Here is a 20,269-nt window from a genome sequence, read left to right on the forward strand (position 1 = left end):
GGTAGCCTTTGTACTCTGTGGTCTGGTCAAATGGACCTATTGACGATAAATTCTTGGAGCTAGTGGCATCAGGGCCATTTGCTTCAGATATCTTGCCTGTTAGGATATTCTTGAACCTTTATTATCCAGGCAAAGTTAACTGGTAATTACAAGCAACTTTATTGGAGATTGTTTTAGCTGTCATCCACAAACATCACTTCAATAACGAACAGTTGTTGTCCATTTATTGCCAAGCCTCTTTCTAGATAACTCGTGCTACTCCTGTGATAAAATGAGCATCCTTTTTTGGTATCAATTGCCATAGTGTTGAATCCCTTAATATTTAATAATTATTTGTTATGATAAATATATTGTACCTCATATTAATGGATTAAGCTACAAGCATTTACTAATTCCCCTTTTATTTAACTTTAGTTGAATTTATAGTACTATAGTACTGCTCTTTGAGGTTTCCGAGTTGTTTTACATGCTGAATAATGTTCTTACTACAAATGGTGACCTCTTAGCCAGTACTGTGAACCATAGAGGTGCCCCACCATATTTCCTATAAGACCTTATATAATTTACACTGTCTTTGAGGAAGTTTTTAAATGCTTCTTTCTTTAAATATGATTGTCGTCTTTACATCTCTACTTTAGCCTCCTTTCCTCTCCATGTGAGGCAATTCCTTTTTTTGGGTCTGTTTTCTACTCAACAGGTTTATGGCTGTTTGGCTAATTTGAAATAGTACTCATTTTGACGAATCACTGCATACAGCGGACAACTAAGGTTCTTGTAATATTTAGTAGCCTTTTACAAGTGTTTTTTTTTATCAGATGTGGTTGTTATTCCTGTTCTCAATCACAATTTGACTAGAAGCATCTGTGGTGCTTTTCGTATTATTTGGCTGCTACTGTTGCTAAAATCGGATTTATTTCACGTTACCTTGGTGACCGCTGAGGTAACGGCAGTAGGGGAGTGAGTATATGAAGCTTCCTTTGTGGTGGAATAATTGGAAGGGTGGGTTGTGGCATCTTAGCAGTATCGACCAAACTTGGCCGAGTCTTTCCTCAGACAAGACTGAACGATGAGGAAAAAATCCCCTTTAGTTTCTTTTTTTTATGTTGGCTATCTTAAAATTGGGGAAAGTGCCATGGTAGATAGATAGGTATACTGAATGACTTTAATTCTGTAATTTTAAATTACAGCAAGCAGTCATATAATCCATGTCACAAGGTACCATTACCAGTACTACACTAAGGATTACAGTACAGTATAAAAAGTGACTACACTTGATATAATTAAGGATAATAAACGTAACTTTGTTTAGTTTTTTATGTTGCGTCTTTTACAGTAGGACCTGAAAATCTTCTGAGGAGGCTAAGCGAAGTCTCGTAACCAAGAAATATGGCAGCATTCGTTGGAAATGCTCTCGCGCACATCATTGTGAAGCCTTTTCCAAACACTCGTATCCCCTCCTCTCTGTAGCTCTTGACGAAACAGTCGATTGCATTCTGTAAAGCCAAAGTTTTGCGGTGAGTTGTTAGCAAAACTAAAGTGCGGCGTATAGCTCAAGAAACTGCCATTTGTTCCAACACGGTTACTTACCTAGAATTACCTTCTTAGGCTATGGGTTCTTAGAAAGAGGGATACTGTTCTTAGCAAGTTGGTGCGGAAGTTACCAGACAGAGAAGCGAGGAGACTGAGGAATTCCTCCGTGTGGGGAAACGACATTTTCCCCATCAAGTTAGTGGAGGATACGATGGAGAAAGTGAGGAGGGTGAGAGACGCGGACCTCACCTTCCTCACTTTCTCCATCGTATCCTCCACCAACTTGATGGGGAAAATGTCGTTTCCCCACACGGAGGAATTCCTCAGTCTCCTCGCTTCTCTGTCTGGTAACTTCCGCACCAACTTGCTAAGAACAGTATCCCTCTTTCTAAGAACCCATAGCCTAAGAAGGTAGTTCTAGGTAAGTATGTTAGGAAAAATACAAATTACTTAAAAATTTGTGATTTTAATTTGAATTAAAGACTTGCCTTGTATTTGGGATTATTTGGATCGTCACCCTGGATTCTGGACTTGATAACATCTATGGGAAGAATTGAAGCCCACGATACCACCCCTGATAAAGAATTGGCTGTGATTATGAACAGATTTTAAATATTAAATGGTAGTACTTAGGTTTATAACATAAAGGTATTTAGAAAACAGTGTAATTCAGGACCTACGAGAGCGAGTGATATAATTTTTTATTGTATTCCAGAATCAAGTGCATGATACAGTAATCAGATGGATAATACAATATATTATATTCTTGAAGGTCATGTTATTATAGATTGGCGCAGGCCAGTGTTGAAGGATTATGTAATAGAATATTATTAGATTTACAATACAGTATCATGTACATGATTCTGTTATTTGCAAAATACATGAAGTGAATGCAAGACTAGCTATGCCCTTTTAGAATGATAAAATTATAATATATAATTAATGCCCTTCTACAGTACTGTATTTTTTATAACAGTCCATACTATACCTTTACAGTTAAGAAAAGTATAATCTGTATCATCATCATCATCTCCCCTTGCGCCTATTGACGCAAAGGGCCTTGGTTAGATTTCGCTAGCCGTCCCTATCTTGAGCTTTTAATTCAATACTTCTCCACTCATCATCTGCTTCACGCTTCATAGTCCTTAGCCATGTAGGCCTGGGTCTTCCAACTCTTCTAGTGCCTTGTGGAGCCCAGCTGAACGTTCAGGGAGTAATCTCTCTTGGGGAGTGCAAAGAGCATGCCTAAACCATCTCTTTCTATCCCTTATCATGATATCATCCACATAAGGCACTCAAGTAATCTCTCTTATAGTTTCATTTCTAATACTGTCCTGCCATTTAACTCCCAATATCCTTCTGTGGGCTTTGTTCTCAAATCTACTAAATCTGTTAGAGATTTGTTTCGTTGTCATACCGTGACTGTATCATACGAACATAAAACTATTAGTTAATCGATGGTTTTAAAGAGGGAGTAAAGCACAGAGGAACTGTGATTATTTATTCCCTCATTTTCAATACCTCAAAGTCTTCATAAATATATTAACTTAAATATTCTTACAGTATATTTTGAAGTGCTTATACAATACAGTACATGGTGCATTTAATGAACAGGGTAATTGAATTTTGCGAAGATTATTATTCTTATTCTTGCATAATGTTCATATAGCTTTTCTCTCTCGAATACTGGTTTTATATAGACGTACAGAACTGTATACCCTAACACTAAAAATTTCCTGTTTTATTTATTTTCAATAGGCTTAGGCCTCTAGTACAGTATGTTAGTTCTTGACCCTATAACACCTCGCTTCTCTTAACAGGACAAAGAAATGTGTTCTTTTCCAGTGAGGGAATATGAAAAAATGTAAGGCAAAACCTTTGCCTTAAAATCATTCTTATCTCATAATGTAGGTAAAAGAGATGAAATTCATCCTATTTTCTCCAAAACGTATATTATGTGTAAAAGCTTTTAAAGGTTAAAGGTGTCTGGTTTCAGTTCCAGTTCCATCAGAATAGATGCTCACCAGAACGTCAGCCGGGCAAGCCCAACCCCCCATTGTGGTGCCCTACCACAGCAGTAGCCTCCCCAGTAAACAGTTTAAACTCACGGCCCTGGGCGGGGATCGATCTCTTGCCACGGGAATGCGAGGCAAACACGTTACCACTGTACTAGCCAGGAGGCTTTTGTGGTCCACTAATGAGTTTAGCGGACGCTAGCTAACAGAAATAGTCTTAACTGTGAGATCTTTAACAAGAGATACATTTCAAATGTTCAAAACGATAACTCTTATGATATTGTAATGCTACAGCTATAATTAAAAAATCGTTGCAAGAGTATTTTTAATATGAAAGATCCAAATACATCTGCAATACAGTACTGTAATACCTGAAGTGAGTAACTCAAAACCAAGATGTTTGAGTATGGTACTGTATTCAGCATGGATCTATTCATTCATGAAAAAAAATGTAAAAATTTAACATTATCTAAACAAACTGTAGTCAATGAAGCATTTGTTGATTTACGTCAATGAAAATAAACTTTCCGTTGCCTTTAATAAAGATAAATTAGTTGACTGTCTCTTGGAAACTAAGTATGTTCTCTGAAACTGTTCCAACAACAGAGGTTACCCATCTGTTAACCACTCTTTGCTTGTGAGAGCCACTAATCATCCTTCTGTTCACAGACACACTGTATTTGTTTATCATAGCTCAAACCATGAGGAAAGGATGAAACACAGCAATCCATTGAGACCAGTCATGTAACAATGATACAATTTTCTTGCTAAAGGATCTGGAAGAAGTGAGCAAAATATCTATTGTTGAACATTACAGTGAACCCTCGCTACTTCGCGGTTCGACAATCGCGGATTCACCACTTCGCGGGGTTTTCCCATAACCCATATATATATACATATCGCGGATTTTCCGGAAAATTCGAAAATACCGCGAAATCTGAAGATAACCAAATACGATATTTTGTTACCTGTAATTCCATTAATACTGTAATTAGTAATATCTGCTCTTACTGATTGTTCATTGCATTACATATGATATATAATTCAGCACAGAAAGAAATAAAACACGAAAAGAGAATGTGATCATACGATAATTCAGTACGTATTAAAATTAAATCGAACATGAAACGCAAATCAGATGCAGTCATACCATATTAGAATGGTGTGTACTGTAATGGATGTGCTTCTTTTCCATGAATCTTTTGTATGTATACGTACGTAGTACAGTACTGCATCCAATAATATTCTTTGTTGCAAAAATCACATTTCGAATAAGTACTGTAAGCGTACGAGAGAGAGAGAGAGAGAGAGAGAGAGGCGTAAAATAGCGTACGTACGTAAATTTTTATTATTATTGTTGTTGTTGTTAATAAAATTATTATTGTTATTATTATTAATCATTATTATTATTATTATTACTGTACAGTATTATTATCATTATTTATTATTATTACGGTACTGTATTGTACTTAATCTACGTACGTTCAGTATGCGCGGGGGCATCTTCTATGAGTAACCAACGCGCCATAGTACTAAGACGGGTTGTGATTGGTTCAAGCGCTGATAGATGACGAATCAAAACTCAAGTTTTGTTATCTAGCCTGTGATTGGTGTTTTGCCCGCATCTTCTACCCGCAGCATCAAAGTTCTCGCGGGGCTGCATCGTTCACTTTCTCTTTCCGCGTATTGCTGAGTAGACGTTCTTAACTTTGTGAAGTTTAATCTGTGCTGTGTGCGACTGTTTTAAGTTGAACTTTTTGTTGAACTTTCTGTTACAATGGCTCCCAAGCGTTCTGCTTCTAGTAAGGCTGGTAGTGAGCCTAAACGCCACCGAAGAATGATGACGATAGCTGAGAAGGTTACGCTTCTCGACATGTTAAAAGATGGTAGAAGTTGCGCGGCCGCCGGCCGCCATTTTGGCATCAACGAATCCACCGTTCGCTACATCAAGAAGGACGAGGCGAACATTAGAAAGACTGCTGCAATCACCTTTAGCAGATCAGCGAAGCGAGTCGTTACAACGCGTAATAAAACGATCGTACGCATGGAAGGTGCTTTAGCTGTGTGGATTGCCGACTGCCGGAAGAAGAACATAGCGTTGGATACGAACACCATCCAAACAAAGGCTTTGAGCTTGTATGAGAATTTTGCTGCAAAGGAACCTAAAGAGGACGACGGCAACCATGCTGAAGATGATGATGATGCAGATGATCCTCAACCAGGGACATCCACTGATTCCCAGCCTCAGAAACGTTTTTCCGCAAGCAAAGGATGGTTCGCGAAGTTTCAGAAACGCTTCGCCCTGAAAAGCGTTTCCCTGCATGGGGAGTCTGCTTCCGCTGACACTGCCGCTGCTGAAACTTACGTGAACCAGACTTTCAAGAACATTATCGCTGAAGGTGGATACAAGCCGGAACAAGTCTTTAATATGGATGAAACCGGCTTGTTTTGGAAGAGAATGCCGTCGCGAACTTTCCTGTTCAAAGAGGAAGCCAAAGCCTCTGGCTTTAAGGCATTCAAGGATCGCGTTACCCTCGTGATGTGTGGCAATGCTGCTGGATTTTTGTTAAAGCCGGGGCTTATTTATAAGTCGAAAAATCCTCGCGCTTTGAAAAACAAAAATAAGAATCTCCTTCCCGTGTACTGGATGCATAATCAAAAAGCATGGATTACGAAGATGCTGACCTCCAACTGGTTCCACCAGTGTTTCATCCCGCAAGTCCATGAATATCTCTTAGAGAAGGGCTTGCCATTCAAGATCCTTCTCCTTATGGATAACGCTGGTGGACACGCAACTGACCTGTCGCGTGAGGGCGTTCAGGTTGAGTTCCTGCCACCCAACACCACGTCATTAATTCAACCAATGGACCAGGGGGTTATCAGGGCGTTCAAGGCCCTCTACACGAAGAATACCTTGGCGGACCTCGTTGCGTGTGTGGATGCTGCCCAAGATGACGAGGATGAAGACTTCAACTTGAAGGCGTACTGGCGGCAGTACACCATAGCCACGTGCCTGCAGAATATTCAAAAGGCACTTCAAGAGATGAAACCTGCAACCGTAAATGCGAGCTGGAAGAAGCTGTGGCCCGATATTGTTTACGACGACAAGGGATTTACTCCGTCGGAAATCTAACACTCTGCAATACGGAAATCTGTGCAGTTGGCTGCCATAATTGGGGGTGACGGGTTTGGCGACATGACGACTGAAGACTTCGACGAGTTGTTGGACTGCCATTCCCAGCCCCTAACTGACGCAGACCTCGAAGACCTGACGAAATCGGCAAGTGAGGAAGAGAGTGAGGGTACCCAGGAAGAGACCCAAGAAAATGTCGAAGAAACGGGCTTAACATTAGAACGGCTCGCCAAGTTCTGCAACCATATGAAGGAGGCGAAAGAAATGTTGCAAGAGTGGGACGAGGATATGGTTCGCTCGATGCAATTCTGCAACAAGGTTGATGACATCACGACTCCCTACAGGATGCTCTTGGATCGAAAAAAGAAGCAGCGGCAACAACTTCCGATCACAATGTTTTTTCAGCCTCGCAAAAAAGAGCCAGTTCCTCCTGCTAGTACGCCTTCGGAAGAAATTGAAGAAGTTGAAGAGGTGTCCCAGGAAAAGACACCTCCGTCTGAAGAGACGTAAAATACTATCATTGACTGCACAGTAGAACACATCATCAGCTTCATCATCATCATTTCTACTGTGCAGCAAATTCATCGCCATCGTCATTCAAGTTTTTCTTGAACTTCTTTCGTGGTGAGTACAGTAACAATCTTTATTTTTTACTTTAACCTGTTTTATAGTTTAGTAATGTACGTACTGTATGCATTAAGTTAAAGGGAAGGTTTTAAAAGTCTACATGTTGTAACCTATCATATTTTTTTTGTTTAAAATTTACATTTACGTACGTAAAACAATCTCTCTCTCTCTCTCTCTCTCTCTCTCTCTCTCTCTCTCTCTCTCTCTCTCTCTCTCTCTCTCTCTCTCTCTCTCTCAAATTGTTTTCCTGCTTTGCTACGTACAAGTACTGTATAATTTATATTTGTAAGGTAACATATTTTGTAAATGCTTTTACTGTAAATACTGTATGTACTGTATCATTATTTATCACTATCATCATGCGCGTTAAATGCCTTGTTTGTTCTGAGCGTGGTTGTTTACTGAGCGTACACGCCGTCGTTTCAGGCGGCGTCATAAAGAAAAAGATTTCATTTGGAAGTCCTAAGAAAAATACGTAAACTAAAACATTGGTAATAAAAAAATCAACATACAGTACTGTATAATCAATATAATCGATGCAAAAACTAACCATACGTACATATATGTGTACACTAAATGAGTTTGTTTCTTCATTATGATCAGAGATGAACGTAAACAAAACATTGGTTGCCATTTTTTATCGTGCTTTTTAGGTGTTTAGGAAACACATGATATAAAATCGCCTTTAATATTTGTGCCTGTTTTAGTTTAGGGTGCTGTAGTACATGCATTAAGTGTTCTGTACATTAAAGGGTGGTTTGTTAACAGTACTACGTACAAGGGAAGGTTTTAAAAGTCCGAATATACATGTTAAATAAATAGGTAAATATGCTGTCACTACTTCGCGGATTTTCACCTATCGCGCCCGCGTCTGGAACCTATCTACCGCGATAAACGAGGGTTCACTGTATCTCAATCATGTCAGCTTTGGTTTTTTCACAAATTCCAAATTTATGAATGTATAATGATGTAGAGATCATTCATTTAGATGAATTTATTAATTTCTCAATCTTTGGCATTCATTATCCTTGAAATTAACTGAGGTAGAAGGATTACTCCCCTCATCTTCATCCAAGTTGATATCCACTATTCCAGGTAGGAATTCAGACCTTGTTACCCCGTGTTGTCTGGAAGCTCTGGCAGGCACTTTCCCATTACTAGCGAGATCTGAGTCTGACCTTGAACACTGCTAAAAGTCTGCTAGAGGGAGATAATCTGGAATTGTGCTCCTTGTAAAGCATTCTTGAAAAGATAGATCCCCAGAACCCACACATCTAAAGACACTCCCTGGGATAACCAATCAGGATTGTTTCACCAGTTCAGTAGTTGAAATTGGTTTCTCATTACTGGAATACAGATTGCATCTAAATCAGTTCTCTGTAACAGTGCAGATTTAAATGATATGGAAAGTTCCTTGAAAAGGAATTGTGGTTACTTTCATTCCTAAATATAGAATCCTCAGTGAAATCAAATTCAATGACCATAGATGTCAGGATGCTAGAAAACTTTAAATCAATCAGTCAGTGGAATCAAAAGATCCCTTTTAAAACTGAGTGGGACTTCCACTTTAAATGGGCACACTTGTTGAACCCAAATGCTTTTTATTGAAGCATTCAAAAATAGCTAGTCATTCAGGTACAAAAGAAACCTGATTCACAGAAATCTCATCCATTTCAAGATGAGGGCTGTCATCCTGGTGAAGTTTAGGGGATTTGTCCTGAGACCATTCAGTAACTAATGGATATTCCGTAAATTTGCAGAATAGAACTGTGAAATTATGTATCTGTCAAGTCTATCAAAATATCCCATTAATTTTTTCCTTACTATCCCTTGGACTGTTGAGGGTGTATTCTTCAAAAACTTTGCAATCTTTATTTTCAATATTAATCTTACCCGATAATCATGTAGCTGTCAACTCCGTTGCCCGACAGAATTCTACGGAAGGGATACGCCAGCGATCGCTATACAAGAGGGGAGTGTACTCACAAGCGCCACCTGTGGCCAGGTACTGCAGTACTTCTTGTTGACACCACCTCAATTTTTCCTCTGTCGTGCTTCCGGCAAGACGTTCATGGATACGCTTATAATTTTGGAGTCTTATTCACGGTTTTTGGTGAAGTATTGCTCTAAGATTTCAGCTTTCGCTATTCAGGAAGTTTTATTATTAGCTTAGCTAGCTTTTGGAATTAATTTGATTAATTATGGTGACGAAGAGAGTATGAACTCTCTTTCACCTTTAAATGGCCGACCCTTCCCTTAGACGGAAGTGTTGGTGTCTAAGAGAGTATAGACTCTCTTTCTTAATTTTGCTTAACAAAAGTTATAGATTTATTTTATATCTCTCCGCCTTTTATAGGCCTCTTCGATTAACTTCCTTTTATTATAAACTTATTAAAATTAATTTTTATATTTGTTTATATTCGACCTTTCCTAATAGTAGGCGGTCTTTTCTTGGTACCGAAGTTAATTAACATTGAGCCCGTCATTTCGGTTTTACCTGTTAACATATTATGCTATTTTAATGTTTTTGAAAGAATTTCTTTGATAGTCTCGTACTGTTTTCAAAGTTGAACTAACGTTTTGTTTTGTCTCTGCAGTTGTTGACGTTCAGAACGTTCAACTTGCGCTCTATCGTTACGATAAAGAGAGAATTTTCACGGTGTCACGTTGCAGTAAGAGTAACCGTTTCTAGCGTTTTGTTCATTCTTTCTTAGCTTAATGGTTTTAATTCTAATAAAGGAACTTTTTATTTGGGAAATATTTCAGTTTTTTTTCCTTTAACAATAATATGTTTTAACGATATATATGATTGGGCTCTTCTCTCAGGTTCTAAGTCAAGAGAGAGAGAGAGAGAGAGAGATAGAGACGGAGGGAGAAAGAGGAGGATAAACGTTTCGTTCAAGCGAGTAACGTTGTTATCGTTTTTGCTCTTCTCCCTAGTCTCTTTAGGGGAAGAAGGTAAACGTTTCTAGAGTTTTTTCTTGTTCTCAAGCTTTATGCGGTGAGAGATTTTAAACGTAGTTTATTTGATCTAGTGTTTAGTCTCTTTCCAGCCACTGAATTATTTATCTTTCATTAGATTTTTCTGTTACATTGTAATTCTGTTTTCGCAATTACTAACTTTTAAGGAAGGATAGAATTGCGTGTTTCAGGTACAAACCACTTAAAGTTTCGAGTTCAGTGAAATAAGTGCAAACAGAAAATCAAAAGTGATAAGTGATTAGCGCAAAGTGTGTCAGTGTTGTGCGTGAGGGTACTTCTGTGCGTGCCAGTCGTCCTCCCAGTCCGGGACCTCTTGCAAGCTCCCAAGCCCAGGGGAGAAGCAATGTCGAAGGGCAAAAGGGTTCGGCAGGCCTTGATCGGCGCACAGAAGTATCCTCGGTGGTTGCGGGCGTGTCTTACAGAGACCGTCACTCCCACCCGCAGACGATTGAGCCCTTATTTTGCTCGTCTGCAGAAGAAATTTCGGGGAGAAAACGCTGGACTCAGGTCTCAAGACCTCTTAAACGTAAAGTCCAGTCCTCTAGAGTTCAACAACCCGGATGCAGTCATTGGGTTAGCTCTGACTCTCCGCAGTCATCAGGTGACTGCACACCTCCTAAGAGAGGTAAGGCGATGCCTCAACAGACCTCATCTTCTGTTAAGGCTTTGCCTCAACAGACCTTATCGTCTGTTGATCCCAAGATGACTTTGCTGCAGTCCATGCAGTCGCAGCTTGCGGTCTTAATGCGTGAGTTTCAGGCTGAGAAGGTTACACCTCCTCCTGCGAGCGCTCCGCCTCACCGCAGTCCAGTCTGCCAGGCGTACGAAGTTGAGGTTCCTTAAGCTACCTTACCGCGTTCGGAGTTGCCAGTTACCAGCGTTGTGCAGCAACCTCAACCTTCCTTAAGGCAACCTCAACAATGGGAGCAGGAGTCTTATGCCTTGAGGCAAGATTTTCTTGCAGTTAGACCATCTTCGAGGCAACAACATCTTGAGGTACGACAACCTCTACCATCCTTGAGGCAGCCACCTCAGCTCTCGCAGCTGCTACCTCAACTTTCCTCAAGGCGAGAGCCTCAACTCTTGAGGCTAGCTCCTCAGGAACCTCAACTCGTGAGACAGGAACTGCGTTCTGCGCAGCCGCTACCTCAACTCTCGCAGCTCACACCTCAAGAACCTCAACTCGTGAGTCAAGAGCCTCTCTCTGCGCAGCCACCTCAACCCTTGAGGCAAGCGCAACTCTTAAGGCAGGAACCTGATGCTATGAGTCAGCCACCTCAACGCATGCATCTGCCACTTTCTCCTCAACTTGAGCCTCTTCCCATTCAACTTTGAAATAACAAATGACAATAATAACACCTCATTACTTTCATAACTTGCATTTGTAATCATATACATGTATGCCTACACAAACATTATGATAATGGAGGTTATTCTTATTACTTAAAAAAAAAAAAAAAATATATATATATATTCCTTGCAATAAATTTTTAACAAAATCGCAAATATGGCAAAAATACCTTCAAAACAAAAATGAATCATGAGTTATGAATGTAATGTAAATATTATGTTGATATTAAAACCCCATGCAAGCATGCATGAAGTTATGCAGTGTTGCCAACAGGGCGAGTTTCCCTTTCCTGAGGTGAAGTAGATTATAGTACGTATATTTAGTGCAGCTTAATTCTACGATTATCATGCCGGCTATCAAATTCATCAACAAAACAGTCTAATCAATTCCCTCGGCACGTGCACTTTCAATGGACAGTAATGCGATATTACTCAATCTAGCACTGGTCATGGAATTTCTGAGAAATGTTACACGCCATGCAACACGCTCTGCTTACCTTACAGCATGCTCTACATACAGCATGCTCTGCATACAGCATGCTCTGCATACAGCATGCTCTGCATACCTTACCGCATGCTTCTCAGTCACACATCTTTGGTTGTTGCCAACTCACTAGACTGTCAAGCAGTTTCATAATGTTGCCTTCTAGTCTGCTGCTTTTGCACCAGTGAAACCCTCACTGAGAGAACTTAGCTTTTCTCGGATATGGTCCCTGTAGATGAGAAAGTGCTGTTCTCCCTCCTTCTGATATTCCCTTGAGGACTCTGTCATTTAGAGAGGAGCCTTTAGCTGCGTAGCCTCCTGTGGACTTTTATTTAAGCATAACATGCTTCCAGGGAAGGTAATGGTTCCACTTCAGTCGCTAACCCCGTCTGTTACCACACCTGCTCCCATAGACCTTGAGCTGTGTTGCAAGACATGCAGTCCAAGCTTAGTCCTTGTTAGAGGATTTTTTGTTTACGGAGTCAGTGTGTCACTGGGAAGACGTTCAACAACCAGCAGAAGTGACTTGTTGTGACGCAGTGCGGCAACCTCAGCAACCCGATAAGGAGTTGTCTGTACGACCCAGACAGTCTAGACAGCTTCGGGTTGTCACTGTACTTCCTCGCTTCCCCATGGTTGACAGTTCACAGACGTGCAGCAGTACCATGATCTTGTGTCCGGCTCCGTCAGACGACTGGCTTTTAAGAGCTCCCACAAGTCGTCGCTGTCTGGAGATTCTCAGATGGACTATGGATCTGACCAAGGAACTGGGCCTCCTGGTCAATTTTGAGGAGTCTCAGCTCGTCCCATCCCAGACCATTGTCTACCTGGGTATGGATCTTCAGAGTCGAGCTTTTCGGGCTTTTCCGTCGGCCCCAAGGATCTTCCAAGCCCTAGAATGCATCCAGAGCATGCTGAGAAGGAACCGATGCTCAGTCAGGTAGTGGATGAGTCTAACAGGGACACTTTCATCGCTGGCCCTGTTCATCGTGTTAGGGAGACTCCACCTCCCCCCCCTTCAGTATCATCTAGCTGCTCACTGGATAAAGGACATGACGCTAGAGACGGTCTCAGTTCCTGTTTCCGAAGAGAGGAGGTCTTCTCTCGCGTGGTGTAAGAACAGCTTTCTTCTCAAGGAAGTCTACCTTTGGCTGTTCAGAAACCCGACCGCCGTCTCCTCTCGGACGCATCAGACACGGGCTGGGGTGCGACTTTGGACGGACAGGAATGCTCGGGAACATGGAATCAGGAGCAAAGGACACTTCACATCAATTGCAAGGAGTTGTTGGCGGTTCTTCTGGCCTTGATAAACTTCAAGTCCCTCCAGCTTAACAAGGTGGTGGAGGTGGACTCTGACAACACCACAGCCCTGGCTTACATCTTCAAGCAGGGAGGGACTCTTTCGTGGAAGTTGTTCTAGATCGCAAGGGACCTCCTCATCTGGTCAAAAGATCGAAAGCTCACGCTGGTAACGAGGTTCATTCAGGGCGGTATGAATGTCATGGCAGATCACCTCAGCCGGAAGGGTCAGGTTATCCCCACAGAGTGGACCCTTCACAAGAATGTTTGCAGCAGACTTTGGGCCCTGTGGGGTCAGCCAACCATAGATCTGTTCGCTACCTCGATAACCTAGAGACTCCTGTTGTATTGTTCTCCGATTCCAGACCCAGCAACAGTTCACGTGGATGCTTTTCTGCTGGATTGGTCCCATCTCGACCTGTATGCATTCCCGCCGTTCAAGATTGTCAACAGGGTACTTCAGAAGTTCTCCTCTCGCAAAGGGACACGGCTGACGTTGGTTGGCTCCGCTCTGGCCCGCGAGAGAATGGTTCATAGAGGTACTACAATGGCTGGTCGACATTCCCAGGACTCTTCCTCTAGGAGTGAACCTTCTACGTCAACCTCACGTAAAGAAGGTACACCCAAACCTCCACGCTCTTCGTCTGACTGCCTTCAGACTTTCGAAAGACTCTCAAGAGCTAGGGGCTTTTCGAAGGAGGCAGCCAGAGCGATTGCCAGAGCAAGGAGAACATCCACTCTCAGAATCTATCAGTCTCAAGGGGAAGTCTTCCGTAGCTGGTACAAGACCAATGCAGTTTCCTCAACCAGTACCACTGTAACCCAGATTGCTGACTTCCTGTTACATCTAAGGAAAGTAAGATCCCTTTCAGCTCCTACTCTCAAGGGTTACAGAAGTATGTTGGCAGCGGTTTTCCGCCACAGAGGCTTGGATCTTTCCACCAACAAAGATCTACAGGACCTCCCTAGGTCTTTTGAGACCTCAAAGGAACGTCGGTTGTCCACTCCAGGCTGGAATCTAGACGTGGTCCTAAGGTTCCTTATGTCATCAAGATTTGAACCTCTCCAATCAGCCTCTTTTTAGGACCTCACATTAAAAACTCTTTTCCTCGTGTGCTTGACAACAGCTAAAAGAGTAAGTGAGATCCACGCCTTCAGCAGGATCATTGTTTTCACATCTGAAACGGCTACATGTTCCTTGCAGCTCGGTTTTTGCTAAACGAGCTTCCTTCACGTCCTTGGCCTAAGTCGTTCGAGACCCCAAGCCTGTCCAACTTGGTGGGGAATGAACTGGAGAGAGTACTTTGCCCAGTTAGAGCTCTTAGGTACTATCTAAAAAGGTCTTAACCTTTACGAGGACAATCAGAAGCCTTATGGTGTGCTATCAAGAAACCTTCTTTTCCAAGGTCTAAGAACTCAGTTTCTTACTATTCAGGCTTCTGATTAGGGAAGCACATTCTCATCTGAAGGAAGAAGACCTTGCTTTGCTGAAGGTAAGGACACATGAAGTGGGAGCTGTGGCTACTTCAGTGGCCTTCAAACAGAACCGTTCTCTGCAGAGTGTTATGGATGCAACCTATTGGAGAAGCAAGTCAGTGTTCGCATCATTCTATCTCAAAGATGTCCAGTCTCTTTACGAGTACTGCTACACCCTGGGACCATTCGTAGCAACGAATGCAGTAGTAGGCGAGGGCTCAGCCACTACATTCCCATAATCCCATAACCTTTTAACCTTTCTCTTGAATACTTTTTATGGGTTGTACGGTCGGCTAAGAAGCCTTCCACATCCTTGTTGATTTGGCGGGTGGTCAATTCTTTCTTGAGAAGCGCCGAGGTTAAAGGTTGTGATGGGTTACAGCCCTTGATACTTCAGCACCTTAGAGTTGTTCAGCCTCCTAAGAGGAACGCTGCGCTCAGTAAGGAAGACGAACTTATTTAAGGCAGAGTAATGGCTCAAGTCGACTTCCTTACCAGGTACTTATAATTTCATTGTTATTTTGAATAACTGATAATATGAAATACGGGATACTTAGCTTCTTGATATACATGTACACTGGTTTTCACCCACCTCCCTGGGTGTGAATCAGCTACATGATTATCGGGTAAGATTAATATTGAAAAATGTTATTTTCATTAGTAAAATAAATTTTTGAATATACTTACCCGATAATCATGATTTAATTGACCCACCCTTCCTCCCCATAGAACCAGTGGACCGAGGAAAAATTGAGGTGGTGTCAACAAGAAGTACTGCAGTACCTGGCCACAGGTGGCGCTTGTGAGTACACCCCCCTCTTGTATAGCGATCGCTGGCGTATCCCTTCCGTAGAATTCTGTCGGGCAACGGAGTTGACAGCTACATGATTATCGGGTAAGTATATTCAAAAATTTATTTTACTAATGAAAATAACATTTTTAACAAAATCGCAAATATGGCAAAAATACCTTCAAAACAAAAATGAATCATGAGTTATGAATGTAATGTAAATATTATGTTGATATTAAAACCCCATGCAAGCATGCATGAAGTTATGCAGTGTTGCCAACAGGGCGAGTTTCCCTTTCCTGAGGTGAAGTAGATTATAGTACGTATATTTAGTGCAGCTTAATTCTACGATTATCATGCCGGCTATCAAATTCATCAACAAAACAGTCTAATCAATTCCCTCGGCACGTGCACTTTCAATGGACAGTAATGCGATATTACTCAATCTAGCACTGGTCATGGAATTTCTGAGAAATGTTACACGCCATGCAACATGCTCTGCTTACCTTACAGCATGCTCTACATACAGCATGCTCTGCATACAGCATGCTCTGCATACCTTACTGCATGCTTCTCAGTCACACATCTTTGGTTGTTGCCAACTCACTAGACTGTCAAGCAGTTTCATAACGTTGCCTTCTAGTCTGCTGCTTTTGCACCAGTGAAACCCTCACTGAGAGAACTTAGCTTTTCTCGGATATGGTCCCTGTAGATGAGAAAGTGCTGTTCTCCCTCCTTCTGATATTCCCTTGAGGACTCTGTCATTTGGAGAGGAGCCTTTAGCTGCGTAGCCTCCTATGGACTTTTATTTAAGCATAACATGCTTCCAGGGAAGGTAATGGTTCCACTTCAGTCGCTAACCCCGTCTGTTACCACACCTGCTCCCATAGACCTTGAGCTGTGTTGCAAGACATGCAGTCCAAGCTTAGTCCTTGTTAGAGGATTTTTTGTTTACGGAGTCAGTGTGTCACTGGGAAGACGTTCAACAACCAGCAGAAGTGACTTGTTGTGACGCAGTGCGGCAACCTCAGCAACCCGATAAGGAGTTGTCTGTACGACCCAGACAGTCTAGACAGCTTCGGGTTGTCACTGTACTTCCTCGCTTCCCCATGGTTGACAGTTCACAGACTGTGCAGCAGTACCATGATCTTGTGTCCGGCTCCGTCAGACGACTGGCTTTTAAGAGCTCCCACAAGTCGTCGCTGTCTGGAGATTCTCAGATGGACTATGGATCTGACCAAGGAACTGGGCCTCCTGGTCAATTTTGAGGAGTCTCAGCTCGTCCCATCCCAGACCATTGTCTACCTGGGTATGGATCTTCAGAGTCGAGCTTTTCGGGCTTTTCCGTCGGCCCCAAGGATCTTCCAAGTCCTAGAATGCATCCAGAGCATGCTGAGAAGGAACCGATGCTCAGTCAGGTAGTGGATGAGTCTAACAGGGACACTTTCATCGCTGGCCCTGTTCATCGTGTTAGGGAGACTCCACCTCCCCCCCCTTCAGTATCATCTAGCTGCTCACTGGATAAAGGACATGACGCTAGAGACGGTCTCAGTTCCTGTTTCCGAAGAGAGGAGGTCTTCTCTCGCGTGGTGTAAGAACAGCTTTCTTCTCAAGGAAGTCTACCTTTGGCTGTTCAGAAACCCGACCGCCGTCTCCTCTCGGACGCATCAGACACGGGCTGGGGTGCGACTTTGGACGGACAGGAATGCTCGGGAACATGGAATCAGGAGCAAAGGACACTTCACATCAATTGCAAGGAGTTGTTGGCGGTTCTTCTGGCCTTGATAAACTTCAAGTCCCTCCAGCTTAACAAGGTGGTGGAGGTGGACTCTGACAACACCACAGCCCTGGCTTACATCTTCAAGCAGGGAGGGACTCTTTCGTGGAAGTTGTTCTAGATCGCAAGGGACCTCCTCATCTGGTCAAAAGATCGAAAGCTCACGCTGGTAACGAGGTTCATTCAGGGCGGTATGAATGTCATGGCAGATCACCTCAGCCGGAAGGGTCAGGTTATCCCCACAGAGTGGACCCTTCACAAGAATGTTTGCAGCAGACTTTGGGCCCTGTGGGGTCAGCCAACCATAGATCTGTTCGCTACCTCGATAACCTAGAGACTCCTGTTGTATTGTTCTCCGATTCCAGACCCAGCAACAGTTCACGTGGATGCTTTTCTGCTGGATTGGTCCCATCTCGACCTGTATGCATTCCCGCCGTTCAAGATTGTCAACAGGGTACTTCAGAAGTTCTCCTCTCGCAAAGGGACACGGCTGACGTTGGTTGGCTCCGCTCTGGCCCGCGAGAGAATGGTTCATAGAGGTACTGCAATGGCTGGTCGACATTCCCAGGACTCTTCCTCTAGGAGTGAACCTTCTACGTCAACCTCACGTAAAGAAGGTACACCCAAACCTCCACGCTCTTCGTCTGACTGCCTTCAGACTTTCGAAAGACTCTCAAGAGCTAGGGGCTTTTCGAAGGAGGCAGCCAGAGCGATTGCCAGAGCAAGGAGAACATCCACTCTCAGAATCTATCAGTCTCAAGGGGAAGTCTTCCGTAGCTGGTACAAGACCAATGCAGTTTCCTCAACCAGTACCACTGTAACCCAGATTGCTGACTTCCTGTTACATCTAAGGAAAGTAAGATCCCTTTCAGCTCCTACTCTCAAGGGTTACAGAAGTATGTTGGCAGCGGTTTTCCGCCACAGAGGCTTGGATCTTTCCACCAACAAAGATCTACAGGACCTCCCTAGGTCTTTTGAGACCTCAAAGGAACGTCGGTTGTCCACTCCAGGCTGGAATCTAGACGTGGTCCTAAGGTTCCTTATGTCATCAAGATTTGAACCTCTCCAATCAGCCTCTTTTTAGGACCTCACATTAAAAACTCTTTTCCTCGTGTGCTTGACAACAGCTAAAAGAGTAAGTGAGATCCACGCCTTCAGCAGGATCATTGTTTTCACATCTGAAACGGCTACATGTTCCTTGCAGCTCGGTTTTTGCTAAACGAGCTTCCTTCACGTCCTTGGCCTAAGTCGTTCGAGACCCCAAGCCTGTCCAACTTGGTGGGGAATGAACTGGAGAGAGTACTTTGCCCAGTTAGAGCTCTTAGGTACTATCTAAAAAGGTCTTAACCTTTACGAGGACAATCAGAAGCCTTATGGTGTGCTATCAAGAAACCTTCTTTTCCAAGGTCTAAGAACTCAGTTTCTTACTATTCAGGCTTCTGATTAGGGAAGCACATTCTCATCTGAAGGAAGAAGACCTTGCTTTGCTGAAGGTAAGGACACATGAAGTGGGAGCTGTGGCTACTTCAGTGGCCTTCAAACAGAACCGTTCTCTGCAGAGTGTTCTGGATGCAACCTATTGGAGAAGCAAGTCAGTGTTCGCATCATTCTATCTCAAAGATGTCCAGTCTCTTTACGAGTACTGCTACACCCTGGGACCATTCGTAGCAACGAATGCAGTAGTAGGCGAGGGCTCAGCCACTACATTCCCATAATCCCATAACCTTTTAACCTTTCTCTTGAATACTTTTTATGGGTTGTACGGTCGGCTAAGAAGCCTTCCACATCCTTGTTGATTTGGCGGGTGGTCAATTCTTTCTTGAGAAGCGCCGAGGTTAAAGGTTGTGATGAGGTCCTTTAGTATGGGTTGCAGCCCTTGATACTTCAGCACCTTAGAGTTGTTCAGCCTCCTAAGAGGAACGCTGCGCTCAGTAAGGAAGACGAACTTATTTAAGGCAGAGTAATGGCTCAAGTCGACTTCCTTACCAGGTACTTATAATTTCATTGTTATTTTGAATAACTGATAATATGAAATACGGGATACTTAGCTTCTTGATATACATGTACACTGGTTTTCACCCACCTCCCTGGGTGTGAATCAGCTACATGATTATCGGGTAAGATTAATATTGAAAAATGTTATTTTCATTAGTAAAATAAATTTTTGAATATACTTACCCGATAATCATGATTTAATTGACCCACCCTTCCTCCCCATAGAACCAGTGGACCGAGGAAAAATTGAGGTGGTGTCAACAAGAAGTACTGCAGTACCTGGCCACAGGTGGCGCTTGTGAGTACACCCCCCTCTTGTATAGCGATCGCTGGCGTATCCCTTCCGTAGAATTCTGTCGGGCAACGGAGTTGACAGCTACATGATTATTGGGTAAGTATATTCAGAAATTTATTTTACTAATGAAAATAACATTTTTCAAAATATGAACCCCCACTGAATTATTTGAATAACATGGCAAAGGCATCAGTTTCTTGGTCAACGGAGGATTTGAGGTCAGACAGATTAAAAACTCTTTAAACCACAGATAGCACCCATTGCTCAGAATCTAAGCTTTCCCATTCTTGATAAAGTTGGGAAAACCTCCTTCTTAATCATTTTCAATTGCTCAGATCAAATGACTGATTCTCTGTAAGGTCTCATTTCATTCTAAGCTTTTACTTATGTCCTGCCCATATGGCATAGTAGAAATACCCTGTTTTTTTTTTTACTGTGCTCTCGTTGCTAACATCTGCAGCCATGTATCAGTAAAAAATTCTAGTAGTTAAAAGCTTTATCAAGGTATTTGGTGGC

The 20,269-nt window shown here is 42.6% G+C and overlaps 1 protein-coding gene across 3 annotated transcripts in view; it reads right to left on the bottom strand.

Moving 5' to 3' along the window:
- Positions 1-1,306: 1,306 nt before the first annotated feature.
- Positions 1,307-20,269, bottom strand: part of LOC137653772 (solute carrier family 25 member 45) — a 54,622-nt gene continuing 35,659 nt past the window's right edge. For all 3 annotated transcript variants that reach the window (XM_068387404.1, XM_068387403.1, XM_068387402.1), the window contains exons 7-8: positions 2,019-2,104; positions 1,307-1,493 (exon numbers count right to left, since the gene is read on the bottom strand). In XM_068387404.1, coding sequence (XP_068243505.1) covers positions 1,314-1,493; positions 2,019-2,104 — 266 coding nt within the window. In that variant the 3' untranslated portion in view covers positions 1,307-1,313. The remainder of the gene's footprint in view (positions 1,494-2,018; positions 2,105-20,269) is intronic.

This window comes from Palaemon carinicauda, chromosome 14 (assembly GCF_036898095.1).
Source record: "Palaemon carinicauda isolate YSFRI2023 chromosome 14, ASM3689809v2, whole genome shotgun sequence".
Classification (NCBI taxonomy): domain Eukaryota; kingdom Metazoa; phylum Arthropoda; class Malacostraca; order Decapoda; family Palaemonidae; genus Palaemon; species Palaemon carinicauda.